At 34.6% G+C, this 18,006-nt stretch overlaps 1 protein-coding gene across 11 annotated transcripts in view; it reads left to right on the top strand.

Moving 5' to 3' along the window:
• Window positions 1–18,006, top strand: part of SLC4A7 (solute carrier family 4 member 7) — a 119,337-nt gene that overhangs the window by 47,505 nt on the left and 53,826 nt on the right. For 9 of the 11 annotated variants that reach the window (XR_004229831.1, XM_023505192.2, XM_023505191.2 and 6 more), the window contains exons 3-6: window positions 3,013–3,159; window positions 6,855–6,993; window positions 7,435–7,595; window positions 10,560–10,748. Coding sequence is in view for 10 of the 11 variants with exons in the window: in XM_023505192.2 (XP_023360960.2) it covers window positions 3,013–3,159; window positions 6,855–6,993; window positions 7,435–7,595; window positions 10,560–10,748 (636 nt within the window). In the remaining variant the exon portion in view is untranslated. The remainder of the gene's footprint in view (window positions 1–3,012; window positions 3,160–6,854; window positions 6,994–7,434; window positions 7,596–10,559; window positions 10,749–18,006) is intronic. The other 2 variants (XM_031940393.1, XM_031940390.1) reach the window with 1 other exon arrangement.

The raw sequence follows: 18,006 nt of genomic DNA, 5'->3' as shown, positions 1-18,006 counted from the left end.
TTCTTTCTACTCCTTAAATATATGTATCCTGAAGATTCTGTCTATCTGTAAGACTTTATTCTCTTGTCATTCTCTTCTTAGGTGAAGAAAATAAATCCTTATGGATATATCATTTCACATTTCCTGATACATGTTTTTTTCTCTTTTGTCTGCCACTCCTTCCAATTTAATACCTCCAATTTAATATTGTGTAACCTGAGTTTGTCATTTTTTCCTCCCAAACTTGCTTGTTTTTCTCCTGGTTATATAATTCATTTAACATTATATTTGACTTTCTTTGTCTTTATCCTAATAATTAAATCAGTTGTCAAGTCCTATAATTGTACCCTAGGAATATCTCTTAAAATTATACTTTGTTTTGCCATTTTTGATAAGGGCATCCCAGTTCAGGTTCCTATTACCTCTTTTCTGGACTATTATAATGGTCTATTAACTGGTCTTATTTCCAGTCCCTCTCTTCCCTAATCTTTCTGTTAATATTCACTTAATTTTCCTAAGGCCCTTTAACTGATCATGCTAGTCTCTGGAACTTGGCGTGCATTACCTTTCTTACCAGATGAAATGGTGATGGTAACTGCAATATCAGCCCACATTTAGAGTGGGCTTTAGAGTTTACAAGCTTTTTATATACATAATATAACAGATGATTATATACTTGCTGCACATTTACATACACAAGTTTATATACATAATATAACAAATGATGTAGCATAATTTTACAGATGATGGAGCTGAGACAGGGAAGGTAAGTGAATCTGCACAGTTTGCAAACAGCCTCAGAAGCAGGCCTTCCAAGAATATGACCGGATAAGATTGCCTTTCACATAAAACCCCAGACTGCTTTAAAGGTTCTTTCTTTGTCTCTGTGGTCTGTTCTTCTTGTAGACCATTTGTTGTTTTTCCCCTAGTCTTTCCTTCCCCTGCCCTTCCCACTATTCTCTCCTTCTGGATTGTAAGTTTAAGTGCAAGGACTCTTATCTGTAGTCATCAGTGGTTCTCTAATGCTAGAAATAGAGTAAATATTAAGTAAACAACATTTATTAAAGTAGATATGATATGCAAAAATTCATGGAAATTATATAATTATAGCAGATCGATTTAAAGAATATTACATTAAAATTAGAATTTTTTGGAGTACTCTGGTAAATTTGCACAAAATGCATCTTGCAATGCTGAATGCTATTGATCTTCACCTAATTTTCCTAATTTAATTGTCTGATCCTGCCACTCTCCTCAGCTCTACTTAGCATATTTTCTCTCTGAAAAAATTTCATTTTCTGAAATAATAATTTTTTTTATAAAATTCAGAAACAGGTCACAAAGGGGTTACATAACTAAATGTAAGGGTCATGAGAAAGGTAATAATAGTAAAAAGTTTCTAAACTCAATGACCAGAATTAAACATGTAATGAATCCCAGGTAGTTTTGGTAGCACCTGCCCATGCACTTCCATGCAGTGTTGGTTCTGAACACGTGTGAACTTTGTGCACTGTACATGCATGCTCTCATGCCTTGCAGTGCCAATAAATGAAACCAGAAATCCTTCAGCTTAGATTTGAGACTAGATTGTGTAAAAAGTTTTTAGGCAAAAAGGGGCCAAAAGAGAAAAGTTTATCCTGATTGAGAGGACCTTAAAGGTCTTAATTAAGTTATAAGAAAATTCATTGGTTTTAATGAAATTTGTTTTTTTAATGTATAATGTAAGCATTTAATATAATTATTAATTGTCCTATTTTAAATGTGCTTATCATTCCATTAAAATCTTCATTTTCTTTTTTTTTATTTTTTCTTTATGCATGAGTAATTTTACAGCATTGACAATTGCCAAACCTTTTATTCCAATTTTTCCCCTCTTTCACCCTATCGCCTCCCCCTGATGGCAGGTTGACCAATACATATTAAGTATGTTAAAGTATAAATTAAATACAATATAAGCATACATGTCCTAACAGTTATTTTGCTGTACAAAAAGAATCGGAGTTTGAAATAGTGTACTTATTAGCCTGTGAAGGAAGTCAAAAATGTAGGTGAACAAAAATATAAGGATTGGGAATTCTATGTGATGGTTCATAGTTATCTCCCAGAGTTCTTTCACTGGGTGTAGCTGGTTCAATTCATTACTGCTCTATTGGAGCTGATTTGGTTCATCTTGTTGAAGATGGCCACGTCAAAATCAAAATTTTCTATTTTGTGATCAATAATGATCTCTAGTTCTTCTTTGGTCATAAATTTGGTCATAAAAAGAGGTAAACTATCCTATGCTCTTCCAATTTATTTATAATCTCATTCTTTATGCCTAGGTCATAAACCCATTTTGACCGTATCTTTGTGTACGGTGTTAAGTGTGGGTCAATGCCTAGTTTCTGAAAAACTAATTTCCAATTTTTCCAACAATTTTTGTCAGTGAGCTCTTATCCCAAAAGCTGGGGTCTTTGGGTTTGCCAAACACTAGATTATTAAAGTTATTGGCTGTTTTGTCCTTTGAACCTAACCTACATTTGATCAACTAGTCTGTTTCTCTGCCAATGCCAAATGGTTTGGGTAACTGCTGCTTTATAATGTAATTTTAGATCTGGTACAGCTAGGCCACCTTCATTTGATTTTTTTATGAGATTTGTTTTGAAGCATCCTCAGAAGCTTTAAGAAACATCCATTTTTCTATATTCATGAATGCATTTCTTTTTAAAGCTCTTGACTACCTAAAAAGTTGACTACTCTTTGATAAATTATATCTGTAATTTAAGAAATGGTGAAAATGTTTCTGCCCCGAACCTCTAAATATTTTTTATTAAGCTTGCAAATTTATGCTTACAATTGTTTTCTTTTTTTTTTAATAGCTTTGTTTTTGTTGAGTACCATTCTATTTGAATCATAGAGGAAAAAAAGGAGTAAATAAAGAACATCATTGCATTTTGGTTTATGTGGCAACTGAATAGTTTGTATTTAGAACAAATTCTACTATATTGTATTTATATACTGTTAATGGTATCTTTTGGTGCATTTTCAAAACAGGTCATCGAGCTGTGTATATTGGTGTACATGTTCCATTTAGTAAAGAAAGTCGCCGACGTCATAGACATCGTGGGCATAAGCATCATCATCGAAGAAGAAAAGACAAAGAATCAGATAAGGAAGATGGCCGTGAATCTCCTTCTTATGGTAAGAGGGATGGGAATATGCTTGAGGAGAATTAGTTTTAAGATGGATAAGATGTGAGGATAGGGGTTCAAATAGAAGAATGAAGGAATTTGTGGCTTGGTTATTGAGATGTAGACTGGATGAATTAGGGATAAGTGGAATGGGGAAGGGTATCCTATAATAAATTTTAGTAGAAATATTAGACAGAGACCAATATAATTCTTGGAGTTGCTTGATGTCTTTCTTTAGTGGTATTAAGAGATAGAAAATAGTTACCCTTTGACAATTATGTGTATATTTTTTGTGCCTCTTTGTATTCTTTTTAAAGCTAACACAGATGTCCTGGATTTATTTTAAGTGAATGCTTAGTAGTAATCTAGAAAAACCATTTATTTTGGATCAAAAGTTTTTAATGTATTCTGTACACTTTTGTTATGATTGATTAAGCCAAATTTTATTTCTTAATTTTTTTTTGCTAAGAAAGAACATTAGGACCAGTAAAATTAAAAACAAATAATATTAAGGATGTTTTATCCTTTAAAAGCATTTTTAAAATGAGGTTAGGATATTGAAAAACCTTTTGACTTTTTTCTTTATAGCCAAAAAAGATGGGAGAAAAATGAAAATAAGCCATTCCTTTGTAGGAAAAAATTGGTTTCATCCATGGTATATAACAAATTCAAAACAACTTATAGAAAAAAGGTTAATTATCACTTTTTCACCAATCTCTGTTAAACTCAATGTCATTTAGGTTTTTCTATGAAAACCTTTGATTTACATGTTTGTCTTTTAATGTCCTGAGAAGGCTTTGTAAAAAATTAGTGAATTAGATAAACCCTCTGGAATTATTGTTATTTCTTACCGAACAATAATATTCCATAACCATGGTCTCCTAAGCATCCTTCGTATGTCTGGAGTTAACTGTTTTTACCAGTCTTCCCATGGGCCGTGACTTCTTTGCCAGCTTCAGCATCTTCTTCGTCAAGCTCTTCTGGTGACCTCGCTTCTCTGTTCTTTGTACTGTAGAGCCATAAAAAGAGTTCTTTAGTGTGTTTAGTGGTGTCTTTGCATAAACCTTTGACCAAATTTTAGTGTGACTGGAAACGAATTAATTGATCTGTGCCCTTTGAGCTCTATCCTGATCGCTCTGGTCTCTGTCTCCATGTTGTTAAAATCCAAAGCTGCTTTTACTTCTTCAATGGAAGAGAGTCTGGGAAATTCAGGTCTTCTTTGGTGGGCTGGGGCACCATGAGAAACTTGTCTTCTCAGACACAGGCCATCCTTAGCTGGGTTATTCAGGATAAGGATCTGTGAGGCTCTGAGTTGGCTGACTTGTCACTTTCACTTCAGGAAATATTTTTTCCACCTTTAGAAATCTCTTGCCTCTATTTTCTGTGTTGTAGTCCAAAGTAAGAGTCTGACTATCAGTTTATCTTTTTCTCTCATAAGGTCATTTTGGCCTATCTTAAGTCTTAACTAATTTAGATAATTCCTTTGGGGACACCCTTCTGGATCAAACTAGTCTGCCCTCAGTAGCATCTATAAGTGCTTGCCTCCCTTCCGAGTCGCTTCATGAGGGAGGCTCTTCAGGAAGAGTATCTCACCATCTGGATTTGACTTTTTCTTTGCTCTTTCCAATTTCATTTCAGAGTCAAGGAGGTCTGCACAATTGGGTTCCAGAGTTTTTTCTATGTATTTAGCTGATTCAAATTCCATATCATTCAATCTCTTAGCTGCACAAAAGTCAGTGAGACCAGTTTTTAGTTAAAAAGCAGTTATTTTGAAGTTCAAATTTACTGGCAAAGACAGTAAATGAATTTTAGATGTTATTATTTGCAGTTCGTTTCTTGGTTTTGGTGGCTTTCTGTTGGCCCATTTTCTTTTTCCTCCTTTCAAGTGTTTCTTGAAGGTGGCACTTGCTCTTCATCCTCCTCATTGTGGTACTTGGAGCTTAGTTTTACAGGAGCCGTTTTCCCTTTGACAGCCTGTTGTCCTAAGCTTTCTCTGTAGAGTTGTCTTCTTCCTCTTCCTTCTTACTGTCTCCAAGGGCTTGTTGCCTGTTTTTGCTTCCATTTTTGGACCCCTTGGGTGGCGCAGGTTGCCGTCATCATTGTTAGATTTCTTGGACTGTTCTGCATTTGTTACCTGTTTACTCTGGGGGTGCTACTGTGATAGGCAGGAATGGCCCTCTCCTTCCTTGGTGTGGTAACAGCTTTGCTTGGGAAGACCATTTTCTCCTGGCTGTCTTGCTGGGAGTCGTGACTAGCAAGAGTCGCTTTTTGGTGGTGGAACCATACTTGTTGATGTCATCATAGCCTTTTTGCTCTGCTGACACTTTCTTGTCCTGAGTGCCTTTTGCCTCCATAGTCTTTGGCTTCCTTCAACTTTTAGCACCTTTACCTAGCTTCTTCATAATGATGGTGTGTGATTAGCAGGGTCTCTGGAAATATTGGTGGTGATTGAGCTTCTGTCTATAAATCAGGCTCTTTTTGTGGGCAGAGCACAAGAGAAAAAATGGAGACAGCACCTTCAGATCCTTTCATTTCTTTTAGAGGTGCAGCTTTAAGCTCTTTTTGATTTATTAAATGAAAAACACCTTAATATTGCTGTTTAAAAATAGGAATATGTCTTGTGATTTGGTCTTTGTTTTCTCTTACTTAATAATATTATTTATTTTCCTTAGTATTTTTAGCATTTGATTTAAAATGCACAATAATTTAAATTACAAATGAAATATATCTATTTTTATCTTTATTATTTTTTTGGATTTCTTTTTTTTATTCTAGCTTTTTATTTACAAGGTATATGCATGGGTAATTTTTCAGCATTGACAATGGCAAAACCTTTTGTTCCAACTTTTTCCCTCCTTCTCACCACCCGTTCCCCCAGGTGGCAGGTTGACCAATACATGTTAAATATGTTAAAGTATAAGTTAAATACAATATATGTAGACATGTCCAAATAGTCATTTTGCTGTACAAAAAAGAATCGGACTTTGAAATAGTGTATATACAATTGGGCTGTGAAGGAAATCAAAAATGCAGGCGGACAAAAATAAAGGGATTGGGAATTCTATGTAGTGGTTCATAGTCATCTCCCAGAGTTCTTTTGCTGGGTGTAACTGGTTCAGTTCATTACTGCTCTATTGGAACTGATTTGGTTCATCTCATTGTTGAATAGGGCCACATCCATCAGAATTGATCATCATATATATAGTATTGTTGTTGAAGTATATAATGATCAGGATCAGGAGGTCCTGCTCATTTCACTCAGCATCAGTTAATGTAAGTCTCTCCAGGCCTTTCTGAAATCATCCTGCTGGTCATTTCTTACCGAACAATAATATTCCATAACATTCATATACCACAATTTATTCTGTCATTCTCCAATTGATGGGCATCCACTCACTTTCCAGTTTCTAGCCACTATAAAGAGGGCTGCCACGAACATTCTTGTACATTCAGATCTCTTTCCCTTCTTTAAAATCTCTTTGGGATATAAGCCCAGTAGTAACACTGCTGGATCAAATTATCAAATGCACAATTTGATAACTTTTTTGAGCATAGTTCCAAATTGCTTTCCAGAATGGCTGGATGTATTCACAATTCCATCAACAATGTTCTATTTTTAACTTTAAAGGAATTTATCTTTTAACAATTTGGAGAATTATTTTTTTTTACTGTTCTTTTACTGTTTTTAAATTGCCTTATATTCAGACACACCATCCCAGCGTGTCCAGTTTATCCTTGGTACTGAAGATGATGATGAAGAACACATTCCCCATGATCTCTTCACTGAAATGGATGAACTTTGTTATAGGGATGGTGAAGAATATGAGTGGAAAGAAACTGCTAGGTAATTCTACTTGGATAATTCTCTTGTCATTCTTTTGGTTCATAAGTAGGGCATTAACTTTCATCTCTGAAAATTGTTTCTTTAATTTTAGATTCTTTCTAATTTTATTTTTATGCCTCTGTCACCACAGAATGTGATGGGATTACAGAATTTGTTGCTGCATTCTTAAAAGTTTATTGCTTAGTAAAATGAATCTGAGAAAGTGAAGGATGCTGTTTACTAACATAATATATGTAAAATGCTTTGCAAATTTTAGAAATACTTTATGATCATTTTGTAAGCTCATGTCTTTTTATTTTGGATACATACTAAATTTTATGTTTAAAATGAATGAAAATGAATCTTGCTTTAGTTTATTATTTCTGAATGAAAAGTCATAGGCTTACTTTTTTCCCCCTAAAATTCAATACTTAGGATCAAAGTGTTTGTGATACTTTTCAGGTGGCTAAAATTTGAAGAGGATGTTGAAGATGGTGGGGATCGATGGAGCAAGCCTTATGTGGCGACCTTGTCTTTGCACAGTCTGTTTGAGCTGAGGAGCTGTATCCTGAATGGAACGGTCATGTTGGACATGAGGGCAAGCACTCTGGATGAAATAGCAGGTTGTAGAGCATGGCCAATTGTTTCAGTGTGAATTATGTTGTACTTGATCATTAATCATTTATATGAAAAGAAAATAGAGTGATTTGTAAATCCTATTTTCATTTTATGTCAAGGATATTTGTTGCTATTAACAAGAAAATCCAAATGAAAATTTCCATAATTGGTTGTCATAATGGACATGGTAGGAATATAGACATTGCAAAATTTTCCTTTGTGATCAGATGATCCATTGTTATTATTCTAATTAGTTTTGAATTTTAGAGAGCCAGAAATGTGTTGAAATCTTTTGGAGCAGGAAACTGCTATTTATATCAACAAATTGATAGATTTGACTTTTTATTTTAAAAATACTAGTTGCTTTGAACTTTTAGTTCTTTATATCAGGTGAATTGAAAAAAAGGCAAGGCTTTGTTGTCACATGTGCATGCTTTGCCTTTGGCCTAGGATATAATTGTTAGAAATTAGGCTAGTGAATGGCCTAAAGCTCTACTTCATGTTTGCTATTCTCCTTCTCAAGGAATGTTGTGCACACATGATTTAATATGTATATCCTGTGGCTAGATGAAGTCATGACAAGTAAGAGTGCTGGGCCTAGTGTTGAGAAGACCGAGAGCCTTCCCTTCCTTAGAAACTCATGAGCTGTGTGACGCTGGGCAAGTTACTTCCCTCCAAATTGCCGTAGGTTGTTCCTGTGATGTGGGGATCATAACAGCATCTACATCCCACGTGTGAGGATGAAATGAGATAATACTATTAGAGGCTTTGCAAACTTTAGAAGTGATATATAAATGATAGCTTTTATTTTCATAGTACTCCAAATTCACATGACCTGTTTTAACCAACTTAAGTGAAACACTTTCAAATGTGTATCACAAAGACAATATAAAAAAGTGTCTTTTCCCCCTTCTAGTAACTTGCAGGTCTAAACCAGTGAGAGCGAGAATATAATGATCCCCAAGTCTATGAAACAGCCCTTCTAACAACAAAATTAGGAACTACCACAATATGCTTTTTCTTCTTTACTTTTCAGAAATTTCCATATTAGGATGCTCTTGAAAGGACATAGTTCATTTTAAACAAAGTAAATAATAAATGTATATAAATATACCTCTTCCTAGTTCTATCAATACAACTTTGGTGTAGGCTTCAGTATTTTCCGCCTAGACTATTTGTTATTAGAATTTTCACCTATCCATTCCCTCTTCTCCAATTCATCCTTCCTAACATTTTGTTTTAATCACGTTCTGGCATTTAAGAGCTTTAGTAAACTTTGGCCAATTTTAGTTTTCTACTTTGTTTCTTATTATTCCCTTCCATTTATTTGATCTATATCCTAGACCAATGGGGCTAATTCTGTCAAAAAGAGATTATGTGCTCTCAGTCTCTGCGCTGCTGAGAGAGCTCTTTCCTAGATCCAGAATGGTCTGTTTTTCTGCCTCCCTTATTTGACAGGGACTTAAGTGCCATTTATTCAAGAAAGCCTTGACCTGACACTTTGAATTGGCACATTAGATTAGACTAGGGCAGGACCTTTTGCCTCAGAGCACCAAGGCATTTCTTTTACAGCTGTGGAAGCTGGCAGGGTCGGTGGCTTGTTCCCTCCTAGCTTATATCTGGGTAGGAACTGATTTATCGAAATTTCGCATCTTCTCCAGCTTCTTGCAAGATGCTTTGTATACAATAAATGCTTAACAATTTTAGTGAATAATGTGTATGCATATATTAGTTAGATTCACTTTAGAAGATATGAGGTTGATTCCAAGAGTTTAATATAAAAAATGATATGGAAAAATCTAAATCATTCTGTTCTCCTTTTCATTACTAGGTTCACATTCTCATATAACTTGATGAAATTTCAAAAACACTTAATTTTCACAGTAGCAAAATGTGTGACAAAATTATGTGACAGAGACATCCAGATGGCGAATCAGATAGGCTGCTAGGTCTGGAGTCAGGAAACCATGTCTTCACAGGCAGATTCAGATGCTGAGCAAATTATACATAGCTTCTATCGGCCTTGCATTGGTAACATGTCCTAGATTGGTTGCATTGAGCAAATAAGATAGTATTTGTAAAGTACTTTGCAAAACTGTTATTTAACTATTGTTCATAATAATGATGATGATGATGATGATGATGATAATAAAAAATTTTCCCTTAAGTAAGATGAAAACTACATTGGAAACTGCAGTTGTAGAAAACTTTTATAAAGAAATAAGACCTCAAACCACAACCTTTTTATTATCTTAAGTTGAATTTTGCCAACCACAGCTTGTGTGTGACTCCAGAAAAGCTTTAGTTTGTTGCTTTGGGGTGGTAGAGTTACTTTAATAAGATCAGAAGAAATATTGTTATATTAATTTTCTCATTTTGCAGCAGTTTCATAGAGTGGGATTCTAGAAGTTATGTGAAACAATGAAATATTTTCATATCTTAGGAAGATGAAATTTTAATTACTTTGATTAACAGAGTTCAGAACCATTCCAGGGAAAAACAAACTATTAGTATTTTTTTATTATTATAGCTTTTTATTTACAAGCTATGTGCATAGTTAATTTTTCAGCATTGACAATTGCAAATCCTTTAAACTGTTAGTATTTTTAAAGAAGATAAACAATGGCCTTATATAAATAAGAATTTATCATGTCACTGATGAAACCACAATTCCAACTTGAATTTCTGTGAGCTGATGCTAGATTTTCATGATGATATTATTGGAATTCAGGTATGTGTGGGCAAGCGGCCACACCAGAGGCTCTGGCTTCTAGTTCCGCTGGTGTCTTTGTGGCTTTCTTTGGCTTCCTTTCCTTCATCTGTCTCCTGAAGGGCTTCTGATGTCTCTTCCAGCTCTAGATCTGTGATCTTAATGCTTGAGGAGTGGTATATTGTTTTATTAACAGTCACTGTTCTTATTTATTAGTTCAGAAATAATTCCTGTTGTTCTTTTTTTTCCCATATAATAGATATGGTGCTGGACAACATGATTGCCTCTGGCCAGTTGGATGATTCGATAAGAGAGAATGTCAGGGAGGCTCTTTTGAAGAGACATCACCATCAAAATGAGAAAAGGTTCACGAGCCGGATTCCCCTTGTGCGATCTTTTGCAGATATAGGCAAGAAACATTCTGATCCTCACTTGCTTGAACGGAATGGTGAGATAAGTTGTAGCATCCAGTTTTTACTAACATGTTTATTCTAACAGCATCCTATCATATTAAAGAGTGAAATTACTGTAAAGAAGAACTCATCAGAATATAATTATTTGAAGTTTTACAACCTTCTCCTCTTCCCTCTGCCCCCTCCATTTTCTGTTAATTGTTCACAATTGGAGGAGTCTGGTCATGGATCTTAAAGTGTCTCATATTGTAAAACACAGTTGGTCACATACTCAGACAGGAAATGCCACAACCAGTCTGTCTAGGGGGACCTTACTTGTTTGGAGCATCACAGGAGTTTGAGTTGGGTGGTTCTCCCTCCCCAGGAGCAGTGATCTCTAAGGGGTCGCTTGGGGAATATAAGTAATGAAACTGTTGGGGTGCTGCATTGGACACCCAACACTGTTATCAATCTGAAATACAAGTCAGAATTTTGAGTTGGGAAGTAATTATTCTCTAATTAAATTTTGTGAGCATATAGTAATTAACTTCTGAATGCCAGGTTATATGTTAGGCAGTGAGAAATAAAATGTCAAGGGAAACCGTACCTGCCCCAAGGAGTTTATGTTCCACCAGATGGAAACATTCCATAAATAACTAGATATAAAACACATACCAGAACAATGTAAAGCGATGGGGGTGGGGCTGGGGAGAATGTTGCTATTTAGAGAGCAAGGAAAGGCTTCTTTAAAGAGCTAAGAATAAACCTGTGTTAAGGTTTGGAGACAGGCAAAAGAATGTCATTTAGGAGCTCCCATCAAACACATATGTCAGAACCAGATTATGAAATGTCAGGTTTTTGAAATTCAGAATTGTTGTTGAATCAGAGTTTTCATATGACTACAAAATGGACTATTTTTTAAAGAGGCAATCAAGAGGAATTGGGATCTTGTTAGAAATGAAGGCAACAAAACTAGTCGTAGTTTTAGATTTTTTTGAGAAGCACATTTTGGTTTTCTTGAACCTGACTTTGTTAGATCAGTCATTACAGAATAATTAAGATTAACCTTTTTTATTTATGGTATTTCTTTGTTCATCTTCAGTAGCATGGAAGAGTTGATGCTTTGAGATTAATTTTCATTTGAGCAGAGTCTGCTGCTGATTGAAATTTAAAAATAATTTAGATATTCAAAGGTAAAAAGAATGCATTCTCACCATCGTGTTTCTGAGGTGACATAAGTAGCTCATGGTAGTTCTGCATTCATATTATAGTTTGGTTACTCAGTTATTAAAAATATCGAGGCATAAAATAAAATGTCATTTATCTCATGACTTTTTCTATTATTGGTTACTGAGCTATGCTAGCTGATTGGAATAAAAAAAAAGTATAAGATAAAGCCCTGATGAGTGCTTTTGCAGTGATCCTTAAAATTTGGGCTGGAAGTTGGGTGTATGGTCTCGAAAGGCTCTTCCATCTGTCAGCAGTCTGTGAATCTTCCTTCTGATCATTGCTTCTTTGGTATTCTTCTTCACTAACCACTTCCTTTTATTTGACAACATAAGATCAGGGAAAGCCCTTGCCGTCTTGCCCTTTACTGAGCACTTCTGATGGTGATTTTAGATCTTAGTGCTGGTGAGGTTGGAGGCTTGAGAAAGCTGGTAAGCAGAGTCATTTCCGATGTTCTTTTGCGATCCAGAGTAAAAGACAGGGTTGTGATTGTCCCCCTTCTAACTATTTCGTTTTGTGGAAGTGTGAAAGAATGAGAACATTTTCAGGTCTTCTTTGAGGTCTAAATGCATCTAAAATGGACAAGTATAGTTAAGTTTTCAAAAACTGTTTTTATTCCTTTTAAAAAGATTTCTAGAAAGCAGTCACATCAGTCATTTATTGCATTTAGTAGTTAGTCCATCTATCAGAACCAGCTGTAAATAAGTACTTAAAACCTTTATTGGCCATTTAAACCTATTTTAATCTATTAACGAGTATCTCTTGGAAATTAAAAAATGATTAGATATGTAGAAGCACTGTCTGAGAATCTAGTTTGTTTCAGAAAGAAGGTTCCTAAATTCAAGGCACTCTGTTACCTTTTATTCTGTCTTTTGATCTTTACCTTCTCACAGTTTCAAGTTAACATGTTCTGTGTAATAACTAGTGAGAAATGTAATTGGTGAATTAGTTAAGTATAAAAGTCCTTTTAAAAAAAAAAACCTTTGTTCTTTGTTTAAAGGACATATTCTACTATATGTTAATTATGAACACATACTTTTTAAAAATACTAATTCCCACAAGGGTAGTTTCAGAAAAAATCTGTTATTGATGCTTTGTAGTTCTGATTGACCTTTTTTGTTTGGGGCAGCTGTGGAATTTTAGAAAAAAACATTGAATACATAGGAATCCTTCAAAAATCTTTATTGTCTGTTTAAAAGATACATTCTACTATTTGTTACTTATAAAACATACTTTTAAAAATGTTAATTTGTACATTGTGGTTTCAGAATAGTTCTGTTATTGATGCTTTGTTGTTCTCATTAGCCTTTTTTATTGGGGCAGCTGTGGAATTGTAGGAAAAATTGAATTTAGAGTTGGAAGACTTGGCTTTACATCTAGCCATGTCACTTGGGGCAGTTGTCTGATTTTGAGAGGTAGAAAAGTTAGTTTTTCAAATCCTAAGTTTCCTTATCTATAAAGGAGGAATGACGGGAAACAAGCATTTATTAAATGCCTATTGTGTGCCAGATATTGTATTGATCCTGCCTACTTAAGAGAGTTTTTGTGAGAATTAATTGAGGGCAATTTATGGAGAATTCATTTTTAATCATAAAGTACTTTAAAAATACTTGTACCTATTTTAATGATAATTTTCATAATCTCTTATACTTTCCATAACAGTTTACACATGTTATCTTGATGAGAAACTATATTTAATGGAGGGTCCTCCCACATGATGTGGTGAAAAGAGTTCTGGTAGGTGGGCCTCAGAGTCTCTTCAGCTTCTCACTGCCTCTGTGGGTGTAGACTAGGTTCTTTTCTTGGCCTGGGTCACCTCACCAAGGATATGATTTCATTGGACTAGATGGCCTAGAACTGGGGTCAGGAGTGTTTCTGGTATTGAGTGTGTTCTGGATGCTGCTGTGAAGTCTTATAGCATGAACTCTTGGATTTTTTTTCTAGCATTTGTCATTGGAGTATGAGATTTTCTTTTGAGACACACATTAATCCTCTAAAATATTATGAAATGGTTTCCTTTTAATCATAAGCATCTAGTTTTCTTGGAGAGGAGGCAGAAATGAATTTTCAGGTAATGCTATATAGCTTTTATTTTCTTTTCTTTATTACTAGAACCCAGCTTCATCATCTTTATTGTTAAATATTTTTGAATATTTTGAGACCTTGTGCCCTAGTTGAACACTTTCAAATTATGCTCAGCAGTTTTGCTTGGAGAATCATCTCCATTAGGTAGAGTCCACTAATGTCATCTTTTAGTTTGAAGCTCTTAGAAGGAAGCAGAGATAGTGACTGTGGGAGAAGTGCTAGACCTCCTCAATGTAGGAAAAAAAAGTACAGTGAGTCTCTGCCATGCTGGTAAGTTTGTGCTTGGACTCATTTATTCAAACACTCTCTGCATGGTAATAAGTGTCAGATGCTATGAGTTAGGTGTCCTGTCTTATTGAAATGACAATTTTATTCTGCTTTGTTACTTTTTGTAAAGCTAGTGAATCAATGAATATCATTTTTCTTTCATTTTATATTACATGCTGACTGGTTTTTTTTTATTGCTTATCATTAACATTCTTCTTTCTTGTGGTTACTTCAATGCACTAATTGATTAGTAGAGTCTGTACTCTAATACCTACGAAACCCTATTGTCATGCTTACTTCACACCTGCATGAAATTGATTTTTGACTCTAGAAAGCTTGTGATTTATGTCAGAAATGATAACTTTTTGTGCCTCTTTTTGCATTCCTGCTGTGACCTTCATACTTTTTCATTTTTTTTCTATCTCAGGGGAAGGCCTTTCAGCCTCCCGCCACTCTTTACGAACAGGTCTCTCTGCTTCAAATCTTTCACTGAGAGGAGAATCACCTTTGTCCCTTCTCAGTCATCTTCTTCCTTCTTCAAGAGCTGGGACTCCGGCAGCCTCAAGGTGTACAACCCCAGTAGCCACCCCTCAAAACAGTCCACCCTCCAGTCCTAAAATCAGTCGACTGGATTCCAGAAATTCTCAGCAGAGTCAGCTTCAGGTCCCAGAACTTCTGATTTCATCTGCCAGTGATGATATTCCCACAGTAGTCATTCATCCACCTGAGGAAGAATTAGAAGCACTGGGATACCAGGAGCAGAAGAAGGAGGAAAATATTGACCTAAGCCCAGGCAACTATCCACAGTTCTGTGTGGCGCTTTCTGGGTCTGCCTCACTTGCATTGGAATGCTTTTTTGGCACATAGCTTGAGCAGTGTACGAGTAGTGCTTACCATTTATTTTGATTGGTGCATGTTTTTTTTTTCCTTCTGCAGTAATAGTAGTTTGTCATAAAAAAAAGTTTTTAATTTTAAAAGTTAACCCACCCATTGAAGGTCACTTTTTTTGCATTGACATTTGAGCCTTTTGAACTAGTAGAGCATTTAAATGATTTAAACAACCTGTTAGAAACATTTTTTTCCATCTTAAGGTGAATATATTATTTACTGTGATATAAAAAGTGGCAGTAAGCTCACAATTTGAAGATTAACTTTATAATCCATCCTACTTAAGGAGCACATTTTATCCATAATTTATAGTAATCATTTTGTTTTCTCTGAAAAGTTTGGATTGAGTTACTTTCCCCAGATTTTATCCAAGGAGTCTGTAAAATTGATGATTGTGCTTGATCAACAGTAATGGTAGAACAGTGTTAGAGCCTGGAATACAGAATAGGTATTTTGCATTTGAGCCTGATTTTTTTCTTTAAGACAAATTTATATTAAAATTTGAATGACTAAAGTTTATTTAGCTGTTGCCAAAATTGGCTTTACATATAAATTAGAAATGTTGCTGGAGCACATTTCACTTAATCTTTGGTATGGGACATAATGTTTAGATTATGGTGAGTTAGAATTGCTTTGGAATATTATTTACATATACATTTCTCCCCACAGAATTAAAAATAGTGGAAAAAAGTATGTTTTTACTCATTTTTGAAATTGTTTTATGGCATCACTAAGACTTACTAATGATATCATATAAATGAAGTGCTAAGAACTAGACCTATTTCTTCATTGCTAGAGGGACATTTCTCCTACCCATATAGGCCAGTATCTTCTAGTCTATGAAAGCTGCCTAGAGTACCCAGTTGCCAGTAGCTGTCAGAAGCGGGAATCCTTGAACCCTGAACTTTCTACCTTTTAAGGCTGCCTCTTAGTATAAATTAAAACACTTAGAAACATAGAGAGAAATGTAGTAACATCTAGATGTTATTTATTCTCCATTTTAATAGGTTTGTTCTATCAGAGTTTAGGAAGCTTTTTAAATAGCAAATTTAATTTTGATTTGTTAGAAAATAATTTGGTCATATTAATGATAATAATACTTGGGTGAGGAAGAGCCTTTATATAATCACTTAACAGTTAAAACTACCAACTCTTTTTTTTTTTTTTTTTTTAACAATTATGGTGTATTTCATTAAAGTTCACTAATGTTTTTCCTTGAATTTTTAATGCCTTTTCTGGGTGTATCCTACTTGTTACCTACAGTGAAAATTTCTTGTTACGTCATTTTGTTTTGGAAGTTATACAAAACTTCACACAGGGAGCATTCCAGGACACCTTGTATAGCTGTATTTGTGTATAAAGTAAAAGTAAGATGCTTTAATGGGAGTTCCTTCCTTATCCCCATGGGGAGGATGTATATTACTATAGAAGAGTGCCATTTTAATATTTGCCAATATTAAAGGCATTAAAACTTATAAAATCCACTCTGCAGTGGTAGCTAGAAAGCTGCTTACAAAGATGAAAGGAAATACTTTGGATTTTAGGAAGATCTCTATTTAATTTCTTTTTCAGAAAGCCTTATGTGTGAAATTGTAGCTTGTGAACCTCTAGGGATAGTTCTGTCTTTTAAAAATAAGCTGTATGTATAGTTTTGATTTATATAGTTTCATGAAGATCTAATACTAACTCTGAAATTTGACATTATACTAACAGAAATGTGACTTCAAGATTCTCCTTCATGTTGACTATTAATCACATCAGAAATTTTTAGTTTATAATTAATTCCACAGACATTTAAGTTATTATTCCACAAAATGTTATATTAAGGGTTGAGGGATGTACAAATTCAGTTCAATTCAGCAAACATTAATTACATATCTACTCATGTGGTAGGTCCCTATTCTCTTTTTTTTTTTTTTTTTTTTTTTATTTAATAGCCTTTAATTTACAGGATATATACATGGGTAACTTTACAGCATTAACAATTGCCAAACCTCTTGTTCCAATTTTTCACCTCTTACCCCCCCCCCACCCCCTCCCCTAAATGGCAGGATGACCAGTAGATGTTAAATATATTAAAATATAACTTAGATACATAATAAGTATACATGACCAAAACATTATTTTGCTGTACAAAAAGAATCAGACTCTGAATTATTGTACAATTAGCTTGTGAAGGAAATCAAAGATGCAGGTGTGCATAAATATAGGGACTGGGAATTCAATGTAATGGTAGGTCCCTATTCTCAAAGATTTTACAACTTGGTATGATCAAGAAAGAAAAAAAAAAACAGGGAAAATTATTTGACTTGTTGAATAAAACGATAGAATACTATTAACATTCATTATCATAATATTTTTACATGAATTGTGTACCCATGGGGCCATAATTTTGGATCTTAATGGTAACCTAGATTGTGTAGTCTAATAGATAAGCAAACTAAGGCCCAGAGATTTCAAGTGACTTGCCCCAATTCACTTCTGTAGTAAGTAGCAGAGCCAGGATTTTAGCTGAAAACTGTTCTTTTCATTAAATTGTAATTTTGAATTAAAGTTATAGGTAGAGTGGGGAGAATGCTGTAGAGCCATCTGCTTCCTCAACATGCTCTTGGAAAACACCTGGACATGTAGCCAAGGACAGAGGGTGGGAGAAGCAGCAAAAGCATTCTTAGTTCTCTTCTCTCTCAAACAGTCCAGGGCTTTCATGCTTGAGAAGAATATCAATCCTTATTTTGGCTTTCCTTTACCCACAGTATAAGCTCCTTGCTTCACTTCATGGCTGAGATCTTAAATTAGCCCACCATACAAGTGAAGCTAATGCAGAATGTTCTTTTTTTCAGTTTTTAA

The sequence above is a fragment of the Sarcophilus harrisii genome, chromosome 5, assembly GCF_902635505.1.
Source record: "Sarcophilus harrisii chromosome 5, mSarHar1.11, whole genome shotgun sequence".
Lineage (NCBI taxonomy): Eukaryota > Metazoa > Chordata > Mammalia > Dasyuromorphia > Dasyuridae > Sarcophilus > Sarcophilus harrisii.
The sequence above is the reverse complement of the archived record's forward strand: the minus strand, read 5'-3'. Positions and strand labels throughout refer to the sequence as shown.